The 17527-nt window shown below is 44.8% G+C and overlaps 1 protein-coding gene across 1 annotated transcript in view; it reads right to left on the bottom strand.

Moving 5' to 3' along the window:
- The window catches only part of GRIP2 (glutamate receptor interacting protein 2), a 291701-nt gene extending 274384 nt beyond the window's left edge, over positions 1–17317 (bottom strand). The window contains exon 1 of the mRNA XM_075053453.1: positions 16661–17317. Within this exon, the coding sequence (XP_074909554.1) occupies positions 16661–16715 (55 nt within the window). The 5' untranslated portion in view covers positions 16716–17317. The remainder of the gene's footprint in view (positions 1–16660) is intronic.
- Positions 17318–17527: the final 210 nt, after the last annotated feature.

The following is a 17527-nucleotide window of genomic DNA, read 5'->3' as shown; positions in this document are numbered from 1 at the left end:
TACCCATATATCAGGCATGGCAGACAAGGAGACACTCTTTCATTCAAGTGACAGCCAGCTTCTGCAAATGCAGGTGTCTGCGGGCAAGATTTTAAAACACACAACCATGTGTAGGGAAAAAACAAAACAAAACAAAAACAACAAAACAAACAAAAAAACCCCACAACATCAATTCCTACTTCCAACCACACAATGCTTAGATGCTTCAGAAACCCTGTCCTCAGAGTTCTGTTGCTGTTGGAGTAGGCATTTCTTCAGTACCTCTGATTTTGTATGAACCACATGCAGCAGTTACTGCACCCTCCCAGGAAGAAACAAGTTGGCTTTTTTTCAAGGAACGCATTTTTGTAAAGAAATATTTCCTCTCAGAGAAAAAAAGAAAGCCATACACAACATAATCTTTGCTTTCTATTTGATAATTTAAAAAATACTGAAAACCAAGTTTCTCACACAGAAATTAAATTTAAAAGCACCACTTCATATCAACATGCAGCAGAACAGTACACAAAAGTTTGGCTAACACGATTTAGGATTAAGTGTTTTCCTGACAAGGCAAATTGGTGGGGCAAGAGGGGGAATGGGACATTTATACCATCACTATGGAAATGGTAAAATTTTGTATGACAATTTGTTTCACTTTGGAAGACAGCAGTAAGAAAAACAACGGCCAAGCCAAGAGGAAAAGTGATAAGTTGCTCCCACAACTGGATTTGGGACAGCAGATAATGTTCCTAAATTAAAAGGTGTTAAGCTTTTGGCTGGGTGGGGGAACGGGACAAAAAAAAAAAAAAACAACACACAAACAACAAAACACAACACACACACACAAACTGTTTAACTTCCAGGTTTGGATGACTCCTTGGTTTCTGTGGGACTGGAAACATGGGAAAGAGTCCCAGGATACCCAGAAAACATGACATAGGAAGCACAGATAGCTCAGGTCTAAATTTAAAACTTTAAAGCATAAATACAGTTTCAAGATAAATTACTAGATAAATACAACTGCAAGAATTTTCTTCACTTGATTGGTGCATTGGCAAGTACCACAGAAGTGCTTTCTCCCTTCACTACCCTTTTTTTATAAGTGAATACCGGGGGGAAACAAGAAGCCTGAATTCATACAAGGACCAAACGCAGTCCTCATGCATCCTCCATATCACTTACTACTTGCTTTTCCTATAAAGTCACAGGGGTCAAAAAATCTTCCTGAAGGTGCCTCAAGAGATCACCAAGCCCACACTTTCCTCACCAATATTTTTGTGACAATTTACAACTTGATGCCATCTTAAAAACGCAATAAGCATATTCTCTTTTCCTTCAGAAGGTCATTAAAGAAAGGGTTGACTTTTACCAGACCTTCAACAACAGATGCCAGGGGAATCTCAATCTGTTTGTCCACAGTGAGAACAAATCACTATGCAGGTAAGCTCAAGTACAGTTTTCCAACCACTGCATAGATTCATCCAGTCCATCTTTCCTTAACATCTTCCCTAATTTGCCAAAAGAGGTTAAAGAAATTAACATGAGAACGAGCTCACACTGAGGGAGAATGTTTCTGGTAATTTATAATCCCGGTTTTGCTCCTAGTGAATTGGCCAGTATTTAATATACAACCTTATCTGAGCACCTCCACAGCAGGGCTTCATAAAAACACTGAAAGATAACAATCGTAAAATTTTGAAAACATAAATTACAGACCCATAACGGGAGGTTTAAGTGTCCAATTCACTTGGAAGAGAAGAGGAGCTATAAATTAGAAGAAATACAAGCTCCAGAAGAATATGTCTGTGCTAGATTTCACTTTATATACCCAGAATAAATTTCCATTTTGGACAGGGGGAGATCTGTTTACTTATTTCCCTGAAAAATAGATGCCACAGAACAGATCTATCTAGAGCCTGATAGCTTATTTCTTTGCATGCCTTGCTGGATGGCAAGAAGAACGTAATTAAAATTAACTCCAAGGCCAAGATATAAAACACCAATACATTGGAAGTTCCCCCACAGGCTTTTTGCTAAGAGCACAGGTAACCACTTAGCAAGACATCTTGGCAAACAAGCACAAGGATCCAGATTCCTTAGGATTGTTTAGCTAAACCCTATTAAAAATCACCTTCTCCATCCCTACCTGAACCTCTAAAGCCAAGGGCTACAAAGCTATAACTCCATGGCTCATGTAGAAATCAGTTGCCTTAAAATGCAAATGGTTTTAAAGCAACTAAATAGTTTAAACTGCCAGTGTGTGGAAAGAAAAAGCCATTATTTTATAGTGATCAGAGGTGTCTGAGGTGCTTCAGAGAGCACACAGAAAGGCACAGTCCCTGTAGACCTTACAATCCAATTAACTTAATTAACCATGTTATTTCCCTAGTTCCTGGTAACTCCTTAAATCAATGAACTAGGACTTAATAGCAAAGTACATAACTAGGAGCTTTATTGATCATATCTGCACACAACACTGACTGAACTCCCAAAGTCATGGCTTGGCATAAAACCTATAAAAGATACTTCAGTAGCAGGCTTTCACTTCATTATCCCAAAGCCCTGTGCAGGTACCAGAGATAGGAAAGAAGTGATCAAGAGGCAGGGACTGAATTTTAATAGCAAGAGAGCAAATAAGCATGGGCTCAATGTTAATCTACATTATAAGAAGCAAAAAAATCATTACAGTACTATTCAATTTTAAAATCAAAATTTTACATTTGTTCATCACCTCTCACAAAGAAGGATCCCAGAGTATTTTACAAATTAGTAAGGAAGTCAGACCTGCAGTCACTCATTTTTTTCCCATCCTCTCCACACCTCCTGTGGCTATCTAAAGCCCAGAACAAGCAAGCAGCTCCTCAGCCCAGGGAGGGAAGAGCAGAGAGGGCGGGTCCAAGTTTGCCAAGAAGAAAAGCTGCAGGGAATTTGCCTGCAAGGTAATTCAGGCTTCCCAACACAAGGAGCTCTCTAACGGGAGAGGTGCTTTACACCAGCCCCAGCCCCACTATCCATCACTGCCACATCTCCTCAGCAAGGGCGCAACACCCAAGACCAGCAGGTCAATAGAGAGACCACAGCCATCCCTAAACACAGGGCACATATCCCCAGTTTTGCCTCCCAGCACAAAACAGTGTCAGACTCTTTACTTATTGCTGACAACTCTTCAGTGCGTCTTCTCTGCTTACAGCACTGTATCCACACAGCCCTGTACTATGGCATCGCCATGACCAGTAACTGGCCATAAGCTCTGTATTGAGTTTGCAAGGTCTCAGCACTGAGGCTCACCAGGCTTGCTGTCTGAGCTTTTCTTGACCTGCCTACAGCTTTGTTTTACTTGATTCAGCTGTGGCAGCAATTTCTCTAATTGACCTGGTATCTATGGCTTTGCTGTACATCTCTGTATGGTACAACCATAATTTTATGTGAGCATTTGTAAGAAGCAGTTATTCTATGAAGAATAGATATGTATGACCAACACGATGACAACAGTGCAGAGAAATAGCACACTCAAACACCAGATATGTGGGATGTGACAGAACGGAAAACCAGCACAGGATGGCAAGCAATGGGACACAGACTTGACACTGGAGACCCCACAGCTCTAAACAACTTACCCGTGATCAGGTAAAGAAATGCACGCCTGGAGCCGGACTAAACTGCTTGTAGGGATAATGAAGAGAACAAATAGCATCCAGCATACATAATCTGTAGCATAACCTGGAGCTACAGACTGATGAGCAAAGGTGTGAAAGTGCCTTAGCAAACAAAAATGACCCCAAGCAGATCCTAACTGAAGAAGAAACCATCAATTTGAGCATCATATCCCCCCTGGTGAGTAACGTGCACGTATGACAACTTTAACTGCATTATTATTCTTTCTTTTTCTGTAATAATTATAGCTGGACCAGTAAGGATTAGACTCTTATAATTTCAATTACACCAACCAAAGTCATTGGCTTTTTTTATATAAGGTGTTCTGCTTCTTCATCCGTTAAAAAAAAAAAAATAATGTGAGTGCAACAGCACAATTGCAGAGCAACAGCAGGCACAAGGGAACCCCTTAATCCCCTTTCACCAGCTCTTGTCCAGAATGATCTATTACCAGCTCCTAATGACATTGAGAAGGTTGTTCATTTTCGAATAGGTCAGTGACTCATCATTTTAACTCACTTCCCTCTGCTAAAAATCAATGAGCTCCTGAAACAGTATTATCCTGGATGATTAGTGTTCTAACATCTCACTTACAGGGATAGACCCCAGAGGTCCCTTCCAATGCTGGGTCACCACAGCTGGCCAGGAAGATGGACTTATTCTCTTGGTGGGAAGCAAAGACCTCCTGGAAAGAGGACATCTTTCCACAAAGGAGTTTTTGTGGATGTCGGGCAGATCTGTGTCTATCTTCTCATGCAGTGAAATGGGAATATCATACACTAGAAGAGAGCTACACTGTCCAATAAACCCATCCAGCCATGGCACAGTCCAAACAACTCCCATTCTCTTGCTTACATGGCTGCATAAATGAGTTTTCCTACTCCCCCTACCCATCCCCAAATTGTTCTTCTCCAATCTACTTCAAGTTCCTATGCATGAAAGAGGGAAATGTCTCAATAAAATAAAAAAATAAAAAAATAAAACCACAAACCACAAAACTCCTCAAAGAGCTCTGCCCCTTTACTCACATAACATTCCCCAAAACACCATCAGCAACGCTCTCCTCTCACAGCACAGATCAAAGCATTTGTGTTGTATGATAGGGTCTATCTCACCTCTAACTTGTGAGCCTGACTAACTCACTGTGTCAAAACCGTTTAAGGGTTTAATAGCTTGCCGGTGGCTAACCAACCCAGCTGGTTAGCGGCAGGCTGAGGAGGTGACAGGTAGATGGGAAATGGGACTCACACACCAACTGTCAGATCAGCTCAGAATGGTGGTTCATCATGGGAAATCCGCTGGGCTCCAGCTGGAAACTCTGAATGAGGAAAGCTGCAGGTGGGGAAGAAGTAGAGTTTGCAGTGGGGCACGGTGTCCAGAGATGAGTTTGCAAAGCTGGGGGCCATCACAACTCTTGGGTGTTTTCCTGGCTTTCACTTACTTGACGTTGAGGTTCAGCAGGTCAAATACTGGACTACTCAACTGTACAGGGGCACAGCTAATAACAATATTACATTATACTATTATACACAGGGGCTATGAAAAGCCTCCAGAGCCAATTCACACTAGAGTTAGATTCACATAAAAACGCGCACATGTTCATATACAGAGGGAATTCCTCAGCTGTTTTGAAACACTGCAGAGGCAGCCATCACCACCTGCCCCTGTAACGCAAGGGCTGCTTTGTCAGTGGTTTTCCTTTACACCCTGCTGAAAAGATCTCCTACTTCTACACAGGAGCTTTAACAGCATGCCCATCATGCCAAGACCCAAGCACAAGGGATCTCCCTGCAGTGTGATTCAACGCTGCTCTCCCTGCACACTGCTGAACGGCACCTCCAGCCTATAGCCAGCTGTGTAAGAGCTGGATTTCTAGAAGAAACTCACAGCTGTGGAGGGAGATAACAGGGAAACAAGCCCCTTTGCTCCACATTCCTCCAGCTCCCATCCCTCGCTCCCACCTCCATGATCTCCACCACTGCACTGAAACCAAGCACCAATCTTGCAGCTTGCAATTAAACATCAAGGCATGATTTTGAGGGAGAGAAAAGCAGCACAGAAAAATGGCACCCTGAGGACTTGAAGCTCACTAGATAAGCCAGTGGCAAGGCACTGATAGGTGCTGGAGAATCAGTGTCCCCGTGCCCTGCCAGAAAGCTCCTAGAGAGGAGCAGCTGCTTCAAGCAACAGTCAGGGAAGCAGATGGGTGGCAGGGGACGGCGCTCCCTGGCCAAAAGCCACACTCCCTCTTAGTTATTCAGAGGCAGAAACTGGATGGCATTCATTGCATTGTTGCCCGTCACTGAATTACTCCCGGGCAGTACGTGACCCTTGGCAAGAGGCTGCCCCAAAGTGCAAGGGTAGTGCCGGCTGCCAGAACAGCACGGGGCTCATCACAGAGCAAGCCTGGTTCTGCGAGCTGGAGGCACACAGCTGCTGCACAGCCCTTCCCCAGGCAAGGACACAGCACAGCCAGCAAGCCTCACCTTACAGCAAGCCCTAGAGAAACCGAGCATCACAGCCTGGTTTGCAAATTTTTTGCTTTCTGATCCCCAGCCCACTTACTAACAAGCCCATGTGTAAGCACAGCGACAGTGAAGGAATTATATTAAAGTAGGACAGGATATGCCAAAAAGCCAATTACAATGGCTATTCAAAAAAAAAAAAAAAAAAAACAAACAAAAACCAAAAAACCACAGCACAAAAAAACCCCACCAAACCAGAAACCATCCCTACACATGGCCAAACACCCTTGGCAGGTCGTGGGGGGAGGAAAAGCAGAATAAATACAATTAAGCAAGCAAGACAGACAGCTCAGCTTTGTGTTACATTTGAAATGCAGTCTCCAGAGGCTGAGGAAGCAGCATGACTGACTAGGGCAAATTTTGAAATTCCTCAAAGGCAGGTTGCCTAGATGTGCAGCCAGACCCAAGCTGACAGAAATGCTGCTAACAGCACCTAATTTGCTAGAGGATTATCACTTGATGTAATGGATGGAAACTAGATTAGATAGGTGGTAAACCACAATACAGATCATTACTGTAGAGGGAAATTTTTACCCACTTAAACAGAACTTTTTGTTCTGCCCTGCTGTGTTTTGCAATAGATTTGCAATCCTATGCCAGAAAGGCATTTTCTACCACATTTTGGTCATTTTTCCAAATATTTGGCACAGTTGGCTTAATTCTGAGTATGAAGATGTTAAGCAGAGACAGCTGTGAAGTTACACTCAATAACTGCACTTTCATATCTGTTTTGATCTGAGCATCAAAACCTTTTAAAGTGTAGTCATTATCCATGTTCTGCAGATGTGAAGACTGGGGCATGCAGACTAGTTTTCTGAGTGGCACAGAACTCCTTAGTCCCATTAATTTCAACTGACAGAGAAAATTCCCCACCACTCTGAGAAACCAAACGATAATTTTATTTCACTCAAAGCCCTACACTCAGTCAGGAACAGAGCTATGCACAGAACCAAAAGGCCTGTGGCTCAATCCCCAATACTAACCAACTAATTAATAAGTGTTAGCCACACTGGAATTGCTGTAGTTACCACTGGACCACAGCCTGGTCTGTTGGGGAACGTGGCAGCTATTTAATGCAACCAGGTGCTACTGCACAAGGTGTTCGGATGGATGTAAAAGGGACAGCCTGTGAAACACGCTGGAGTAGCAAAATATGGCCAGTAAGTTGGAGCATGCTCACAGCATCAATATATCTCATCTAAACACATGCCATGGGATTTATGGCATGCCTGAACTTTGCTTTCATTTGAAAAAACCTAGAGGGAGCACACCAGCCTCCAGCCCCATGTGGGGACAGAGCCCAAATGTGTTATCTGCAGCTACCTTCCAACCCACCGAGAAGGAACTTCCATGACTTGCGGCTTCTGTGTTAAAGACCAGTTTAAGCCAGTTCTCAAAAGCTGTTTGCAAGTGTTATTTTTAAAAAAAAAAAAAAAAAAAAAAAAAGGCAGGAACACCAAGTTATTTCTCTTTCATCCTCACTCACTCTCCAGCAACTTGTATTGATTTGTTGCAGTGCAGAGTTTAAGCAACACTTGTCTTTCATCTCCTCCAGTGCTGCTAACAGCTCTGCCACTGGTCATTCACCCACTTTTCCTGGGACTAAGTATTAGCTTTAAGATTTGTTCCTCCATTCCCTCTTACTGGTGTAGAAAGACTTCCTTATTACGGAAAAAAAAAACCCACAAAACCTCATGCAGTTTAAAGGGCCTCAGCCATTGACAGGAATAAGGAGGCAAATGAGAGCATTGACAGTTGCAGTGACAGTATCCACAGGTCCGCATCATCTCTAGACACCGAGGTACAGAAGAGACAAGGAGCTGTCAATGATGTCCACATCCTACATATAAGTTGTGCAGGTCAACCACATACCAGCTCAGAGCAGCTGTGTCCTTCACCAAGCACACATCAGAGTTGTTCTTCTCCTGGGACCTGCAGAGATGCATCCTGCAGGAACAACACCTCGCAGCATGCTGGCTACAAAGAGGTTTTTTCCAAGTCAGTGAAGTCTACCAGCCAAAGAGACCACATATCTCCCCAGCATGAAGGGGAAAACCAGACAAGGAAGAAAGGTGAAGAGACGATGCTCCCAAGGGGAAAGAAGACTGAGAGGCAGCGCTGCTCATGCCTCAGACAGATCCACCTGCCCTCCCATCACAAAAGGGAAGTTCATGAGGTTTTTTTATGGACATGACTGCATGTACAATAAGGTGATTGACTGCCTCTTATTCCAAAATGAAAGTAAGCAAAAGAACATTTAATCTAGAAACAAAATATTCATTCCCAATAGTACCCTCTGTTCAGGATTAACACTTAGCCCTGAGACAAGCTGCTATGAATATTTACTAACTCATCCTCCCAGCTCTTTGCTAAGTTCATCCCTCTGTGACCGCCCCAGGGAATTTCCCCTGACTTCCAGTAGTCAAAAGCAATGGATCTGGGCAAGATGGTTTTAATGAAGGTGTCCTCACTCCTGGAAACATCATCATTTCCTTAAACATACATAGAGAAGACTGAACGTGCATCACAAAAGCACATTGGTACCAAGTAAGAAAAGGGTCACACTGCCTGACAGTTTGCCTCTTCTCTTACTTTTCTCCTTGTTTCTTTGCATCTTGCTTGTTGCTAAATCTTCAAGTACTCTGCTGCAAGGTGATGGAAATGAAGACAAGACCTCCCAACCCATCATCATCCCTGTCCCTTCCCACCTCCCCCACCCCAAAGACTACACACTGCTTTTGTGGTGACTGCTCTTGTCAAACTGGGACCAAAAGTAAGACAGGGGCCCTCTGTGCCTGGACACTGTAAGATCACCTAAACTTCGGCCCGAGAACAGAGAGGAAAAGATTTATTTTTTTTAAATGGAACACAGGAAAAAAAATCCAGAGGCCAATCTCAGCTCCATCCCACAGGACCCAAGTGAGATCTCTCAAGTTTGATGCAATCCTTGCCTCTAGTAGCAGGTCCCACCTTGGGTTCTGTAAGGCAATACTCAAATGTGAGCCAGGACCTTTATTTCTCTGCACAGATAAATGAAGTGTCACCAAGATGACTAACAGCATCACATGTACAAGAAAAGGTGACAACACCTATAATCCAAATAAACACTCAGAATAGCCTCTGACTCTGGCAACAAAGCAGCAGCCACGGTTAATAAAACTGCTAGAACGAAAGCTCTATAATGCCCTATTCACAGTGGAAATAATTGCTAAGCAAAAAAGTGTGTTACTTCATAGACAACTTGAAGAGTGTAGAATTGAATTTATTTTGCAGCCTCAGCAAGAGTTTTCTACTCGTCAAGACACAGCAGTTTAGCTGGCAGGGTCACTGACACCTCTACTTAAATACACAGATAAGACATGGATCTAACCACATCTTAATGCACAGTATTTCCTTGATCTCAAACAGCACATGGTAGCCCCCTTCTCCTTAAATGCAGAGTGGTCGTGATGCAAAATACCTGAAGCTGTCAAGAGAAAATATGTTTGATTGAATTAATTTCCCCGTGGAAAGCAGCTCTCCCAATGCTATCACTGGAATCAGCAAATTTCGCTGAAGCCAGAAAATAGTTCTGGCTCAAAAATGAAAGCCAGTAATTACTAGATGCCAAGTTCATCTAACATTAATGAAGGGGAAAGCCAGTAACAAGGAAATCAACATAATTGTAGAATTTGTTTTAGTTATCTTATTTGAATTCCTTCATCTTCCAAAGACAAAGGGGTGGGGGGAAAATGGGAGAAAATAAAAAAGGTAATTCATTCTCTTGACAAAACAAGAAGGCTGGAAAAAACAAAACAAAACAAAAAACCCAACCAAAAAAAACCCCAAACCAATCCTACTTGAATTTTAAATTGAAAGCATTACTTTTCCTCTCAATGGAAGGAGTCCATGGGAAAATCAAGTATAACTGAACAAAATGCAGACCCTTCCAAGAGGGGATATTTTATCCCAGTGTGTAGTTCACCCAGGCCAAGCACTGCAGAAGAGATGCAAGCATTTCCAACAGAGGCCATCAGCATGGGATTTGTTTTCCAGATCAACCCATGCTCCAATCCCAGTTACACCAGTGTCAATCCACAGTAGCTATACTCATTTCAGGAACACAAACAGACATTTACATGGTGTAACCACATTTGGGCCAAGATGTGCATGCAGGAGCAGTTCCCATATATGTGGGGTCATCACCAGCATTCACCAGAGCAGGAGATGTGTGGCTCCTCTGGGAAAAAGACAGCAAGATTTCAACTTGCTCTAGACATTACGCAAGCCTTTCAGGCATAGATCACTGCCCTGAACTTCAAGGGTTAAGACTGGCTTTTAAAAGAGATGGCTCCATTTATGTGACACAGAGCTCCAAAAATGCCTCACTGTCTTAGGGCTGATCTACAAAGGTATAAATTTCAATAGAGCTATACCTTGATAATTATTCTACTACATTTACACCTCTATAAATTCACTTATGTTTCAAAATAAGTAATTTTATTCCACTATACTGAAGTCAAGTAATTAACAAATTAGTCATTTTTATTCTAAAATGGGACACCCATAGGAAGGCCTACACGGTTTTAACCACAGAAAGACATAGCAGAAAGACCTGGCATAGAGCATGTGCCCTGGTGGAGAGCCTTCCTTTGCCTATCCACCCAGCAAGGGTCTGGCTGTGGGTATAACTAAGCAGCTCCCCTGCACTTGTGTCTTAAAAAGAGACAAACAGCAAATGAAAAAGGCAGAGCAAATCATCGGCCTCAGACTTGCCACACACCTCAGTTTAACCTGAGCAATCTTCATCTTAGTGCAACCCAGAGCATCAGAAGACCTCTGGGTCAGCAGCTGCAATCACAGCTCAAGACTGGAACAGTTTCAAAGCCCGTGTCCATTTCCTGGGAAATGCCCACATGCTTTTCCACTACGCTTGGCATAAGCCCATAGCAACACCAACAGGTTTGGAGAACAGCAAGCATGGCCTGAATCCAGACAGATCTGGCAATTCTTCTCACTCTGAAATTCTCCTGGCTACCACAATTCATGGTTTCCATCAAAGTCTTCAGCTTCCTGAAAGGGTCCCCCCACACTTTCCAACCTTGGTACCTCTAGAGGGAGAGCATGCCAAACCACTGCAGCAGATGCATTTGCTCAGCACCGAGTCTCATCACTCAATATTACTAATAAAAAACTCCTTTGCAAGAAGCCCTATGCAGTGTAACAGCTTAAGCAAGAATGAGCAGAACTGTACGACATACGTACAGTTTCATATGGCCAAATTCTGTGAATACAGGATCACATTCAGGTTGTAAAATCTGGCAGACCACTACAAAAAACAAGCCAAAGATCAATCTCGGGCTTTAATCAAATTCCAGCAAGGCTTTAGAGTGACTCCATAAAACCCTTGGGGCTTCATCCTCAAGTTGTGCAGGACTTCTCAATCAGAGCTAAATTTTATGATTGCTGAGGCGCAAGATCAAAAGCAGCAGCCCAAACCCAGTGCAGCATGACAGCGTGACAGCCAGCGAGGAGGGGAGCAGGCAGGCATAGCACTCGGGTGCAGCTATTGCTCCCTCACTCGACGGGTGCCAAGTCCACATCAACATATTAATGAATGAAAAAGACCCCTTCAAAGTCTAGCAGGATTTGCTCTGGCTGTCCCATCAGTTTGATGAATGAACATTATCCCTTAAGCATTACCACCACAGCCTTCAAGTAATCCTAATTCCCCACCACACTTCACTGGAGGGTCAGAACCTCTATTTTTACATTTTGTTTAAAAGCAGTGGCCTGTATAATGAGTATTACCAACAAACAGCAGCCCATAAATTCCTGAGCACTGCTTGTGCAAGTCCTCAGCTCTGATAAAGCTTGGATACACTGTAAAGTAAGAGTATCACATGCAGGAATATATTAATACTCTGCATTCAGCGGACAGACATAACAGCCCTTCAACCACAGAGCAGTTCAATTGCACACTATTTAAGTCACAGCTATCCACTTGAATTTCTTTACTGAAAATTAGGTGACAGTACAATAGATCATGTCATTGTAGGTTTGGACAAAAGGACCCTGTAAGGCAACATATTAAAACTGAACAGACTCAACCTGGCACTGAAAGATGGTCCTAAGATGACTTGATAAATACAAAACCCTCCTTTCTGAATGACTGAATTATTTCTGATGTGCAAGCACAACAGCTAACAATTTTAAGCAGCAGAATAGTTCAAGCGATTTCAAGTTATGCACACCCCACAGTTTGCAAGATCAAAATGTTTATGGATAAGTGAACAAAAGACAATTTGCGTTATTTTTAACAGTTACTCTATTTTAGTTATTCTATGCATCATATGTGCATACCACAAAGAACATGGAACTCAATGAAAGATCTTCTAATTTTCTGCTAATCATGTAAAACCAGCAAATTTCCATCTTATTGGGATGTTTCTCCTTGATGTGTGTGATTAAGTAAAGAAGAATCCCATTTCCAGTCATAATCATAGTTTCACAGCTATGGAGCAAAACATCCCAATACACTGTTCCGAGGACAGACTAAAAAGCTGATGTCTATAGCCCAGCTGTTATAAACCCCCTCAAGACAGACTGCTGTGATATTTTTACCTTCCCATTATAAAAAATTAAATAGCTCTGCCAAAACCATGAAAAATCACCCCCCTGCTAAATTTTCCCTGGGGTCCTACTCTTGCCAAATTGCACCTGCAGCAAGATAAGGCAGGCGAGAAAGGGAGATATTGCAACTGGTTTTCACGGTGCTGCCCTCATCCTGCAAATCAACCTGCACCACGAAGGATTTCCCTTTCCCCACACACCACAGGACACCTCTGCCCATGGCTGCACAGCAGCAAAATGCCCCTATATGCTCCTACAGCTGTTTCCAAGGTAACCAGCACGGAGCCGTATACAAGGGAAGGAAGCAAACAGCAGCAACGCAATCCTGCAATATTGTCACTTTTTGGAGCAGATCTGAGGTGCCCCTTTCCCCCCTTCCTTTCCAGCTGCACCATGATTCATGCAAGGGGTGGGTAACTCACTTCACCTTTTATAATCACATTACAGCAGTCTTTCTGAAGGTTTGAGTTGGGGGGCAGGGGGGTGTCATAAGGAATCATATTGGACTTTTAAGGTGAGAGTCACATTTTCTAGTTTTACTGAAGGAAAACCATCTGGGGGAGGAAGGGGAATTATATCAACAACCTAATTTTACACTCAGACTCTGTATTCCCTCCTAGTAGAAGCAGAAAAATGTCTCAGGTTTAGCAAAGGGTGTCCGCCTGCTACTGTGACCCACGTTATACAAGTCGTATGCATCTAGATAACACTTATTTTCATCCGTTAGGATAAAAGCATCTCCACTGCTCAGTCTGAAGATACAGTTTATCCTTTCTAGGCACCCAATTTCTACATCCACTCAGATGTGCCAAAATCCCCAGAGACTTTCCCACCTGCCCACATACATTCATGCTCCCAAAGCAGAAATTAGCCTTTGCTTCTTTAGCTACTAAAAGGCTGGGAGCAGCAAGGGTACAGTCCAAATCCTGCAGTCCTCACATAAAGGACAGCAGCCCATGGGGGAAAATCAGGATGGGAAAGGGTCTGGCATGGCCAACTAGTTCTCTCCACTGCCCCGAGAGATGACCTGCTATCAGGGAGGTAAATCAGCACAGGATCTGGCTGCACAGCTCTGTATCCATAGCTATGGACAGAACCGCCAGGCTGTGTGCTCTAACCTCCGGTCCCAGGTCCAAGACAACCCCACAGTTACACAGAGAGAAGCAAATTGACCCCCTGACTTGGGAGTAACGGGGCTGCTAGCAATATAGGCTGGAGGGAACACATTTTCCACCAAGAATTTCCAAGCCATTAACATCAGTTCTTTTTTTTTTCCTGCATGAAACAGAATGAGGAGTACCACATCCCATATACAACCCTCTTGTGGTGGGGAACAACAATACATTACAGGATGAAGCATTTCTGCACCCTGGTCAGGAGTCACCCCCATCCCCCAAGGGACAGAAATTTTAAGGCAAAACATGCATAAGGAAACTCACTTTGGGTGGTGTTTTGAAATGGCAATCATACTTCAGCACAGTTCGTGCATATCTTGCATTTCCCTGTGTGACTTACCACGGCTGACCTTTTGAATGCCAACTGTGATTAATGAAGCTTCCAACCCAGCACCGAATGGCTGCAAATTACAAGAGATGCTCATCACATTAATATTCACTAACCAAAATATAACCACTCTTCTAATCACAACTGTGCTCCTGCTGAACACCAGGGCATTTCCTTTGGAAACTTGAGTACTGTGATCCTCAGAGGAAGTTAACACACTGATGGGCCAGAGCACAAGGTCCCCAGCTTAGGGACCTGAAACAAAAACTACCACATCTGCATAGCTACGGAGATGTCAACGAGGCAGACATAACTTGTTTTGAATAAGGAAAACCAGGAGTCAGTATTTCTTCATAGACTGGTGGAGGTTGGTTTGCAAAATCAAAATCTGAAGAGAACCCTGCAGAGGTTTTATGGTGGGTTGACCCTGGTTGGATGCCAGGTGCCCACCAAAGCCGCTCTATCACTCCCCCTCCTCAGCTGGGGGGGAGAAAATATAACAAAAGGTTTCCTGACAGTGTTATACATGACATGATGCAAAACCTTCTCTAGCATCCAGTTAAACCCCATACCATACCTGTTAACACTGCAGTGCTACAAAAACATTACCAAATACCTCCTCTGCTACCTCTGCAGTTATATGCTGTAATACGACCATCAAACTGGTCGCCTTGGGAAAAGGGGAAAGAAGTTCTCTACAAACTCAGCACATTCTTTAGCAGGCATATACCTCCTCCTCTACACAGCACATCAGCTCAAGCCTGCAAGATTTATTCCTCCAGATAAACCATTCTGTGATTAACTAAATGGTAACTTCCAAAGACTGTCTACTCTCGAGCCACCCGTGGAAATAAATGCAGTGTCACTAGGGAAAATGCCCAAATATACTTGAAGAGATGTACACCAGTCACAGACTCACTGCAGTGCTGGGACTGAAGTCAGAGGGAGGGAAGATGAGGACGAAAGGCATCACACAGATCCCAGAAACAAGAGCCAGTACATACATATGAAGTCACAGAGAAAGTAACCTGGCAAACATGCTAACCCAGTACAGCTGTACATCAGGAGCTTGCTGCTGTAAGTGTTTTTATAAGGCCCCTAAAGCTATCCCTGGTCCAGTGGTGCCAGAGCATCCCTGTCAGCTGCAGCAGGGCAGCATTACAAAGCACTGCACCACAACGGGGCTGAATTCATGCCGACAGGTCTTGGTGTGTTGAACAGGGGATTGATTTACTCTTCTACAGGACAAGATTTTTAACAGCTCTGTCTCAGATGGCTGGAGTCTCTGGGTGGAAGCCATGGTCCCAGAGGGGTCCAGAGTGAGAAATAGATGGTGTTCTCCCAAAGCAATGGGAGCAAGGAAGCAGCACCAAAAAGACTCAGCAGCTTAACCACTCTGTCCTGACACCTTACAGGGCACCTAACAGCACAATTTCTCTCCGTGCTTATTAACCAGCAGGACCAGAGAATTCCCTGATTTTTTGCATTACTCACACCAAATGATGCAACAGTGCCGCTTCAGATATTTGCTAAGTCTGCTTCCCAGTGCACCATCTAGACGGGCAGTCAGGGAAAGGGATGTAAAAGAAAAACCTGCCATTAACCGCTTGCACCAAAGCGGCCAAGGTTAGTAAGACACACGTTCCCTCTTCTCCCCATCTACCATCAGCTCCTCCACCCGAGTCTTACGAAAGCACATGGGAACCGCACTTCATTTCGGAGACATAAACTTTCCCCACCACCCTCATCCCTGTTCATCTACAAACCCAGGAGCCGGAGTGCAAGGTTTAAACCTCCCTTATGCTGTGCCACCTTGTGGATGTCTTCTCCCGACTTCTGTGAGCTGCAGGTCCAGCATTTATTTAACACCGCACTCTCGAGCATGTAAACAAAATAACTCACAGTCACCGTGAGCAACAGTAAGCGGCACAATAGGAATCAGATTACCGCGACACGTCCTCCGTGCAATTCGCAAACCCTTTAATCCCCAGTTGGAGTTGGGCACTGGGGAAAAATTACCAGCTGAAAACAGCAGGACCGCTAGCTTTAGAAAGTTAGCGCTCAGATGCTGCAAACCCGTTTAAATATCCAGAAAGGACCGCGCAGCCACCTCTCGCTCAGCCTTGCCCCCACCACTTAAAGAAAAAAAAATAAAAAATAAAGCAGAGACCAAGCAAGCCCGGGGATGGAAGGACAGATCTGCTGCAGCAAAGTTTACCGGCACGAAGAGCATCCCCCCCCTCCAGCCCTTTCCTTCACGGAGCTCCATGCCAGCAGAAGACTGCCTCCCTCCCAGGTAGACCCCCTCCCCCCCAAAAAAAAGAAGGAAAAGGCGAGGTGGAGGGTAAACCCGAGCATCTCCAGCCCCCCCCCGCCGTGCTCACCGTCCTCTTGCATCCGCTGCAGGCACAGGGCGAGGCTCTTCCTCCAGCCCGGCATCGCGGCGGAGGGCAGCGCTGCCGCCCCCCGGGGCAGCGGCACCGGTTCTTAGGGGCCCGGGGGGGCCGGCGGGAGCGGCGCTGCCGAGGGCGGCCGGGTTCCCCGGCGCTTTATTGCCGGGCGGTGCATGCGGCGGCGGCAGCGGCGGCGGGGCCGGGCGGGGGGGAGCGGCGCTGCCCGCCCCCGCCTGCGCACAGCCCCGCGGGGCGCAGCGCCGGGCACCCGCCCGCCCCCCCCGCGCCGGTGCGCTGCCCGCCAGCCGCGGATGGGGAGAGTAAGGCAAAAGCGGGGGCGTTTAGGAAAAAATTATGGCTATGTATATTTTTATATGTTTTCCCCTCTTGGGGTCTGCTTGGACAGTATGAGCCCCCCGCCTGCTGTCACGCACCAGGCTCTGACCCGTACCGGCGTTTCTGCGGGTCCTAAAATAACCAGCTGGTGTTGGGCAAACGCACGCACAAGAAAACGCGCCGTTCGTCTTCTACCTTCCCTTTACAGCTTTCACCTGGCCCCTCTTCCCTTGAATGAGCGGCAGCTGCCTGGCAGCCCTAACACAGGTGTGTTCCTCCATGCGTGTGTTTATTCTGAAGTTGGGCTCTCTGGTAAATAAAGTGGCACAACAGTCAGGTTGGTGTATTTCATCTCTTTCATCACCGCTTGCAAGCAGCTGGGGGGGGACTTAAAAGGATCTTTGTCATTTCTTAATATTCCAGAGGTTTCGGTGCTTTTACACAGACACAAAGGAGATGTTTATTGCATATACCAGGGTATTCATGTTTTTAATTTCCTGGGGGCAACATATCTCTGCAATG

Source organism: Buteo buteo, chromosome 21, assembly GCF_964188355.1.
Source record: "Buteo buteo chromosome 21, bButBut1.hap1.1, whole genome shotgun sequence".
Lineage (NCBI taxonomy): Eukaryota > Metazoa > Chordata > Aves > Accipitriformes > Accipitridae > Buteo > Buteo buteo.
The sequence above is the reverse complement of the archived record's forward strand: the minus strand, read 5'-3'. Positions and strand labels throughout refer to the sequence as shown.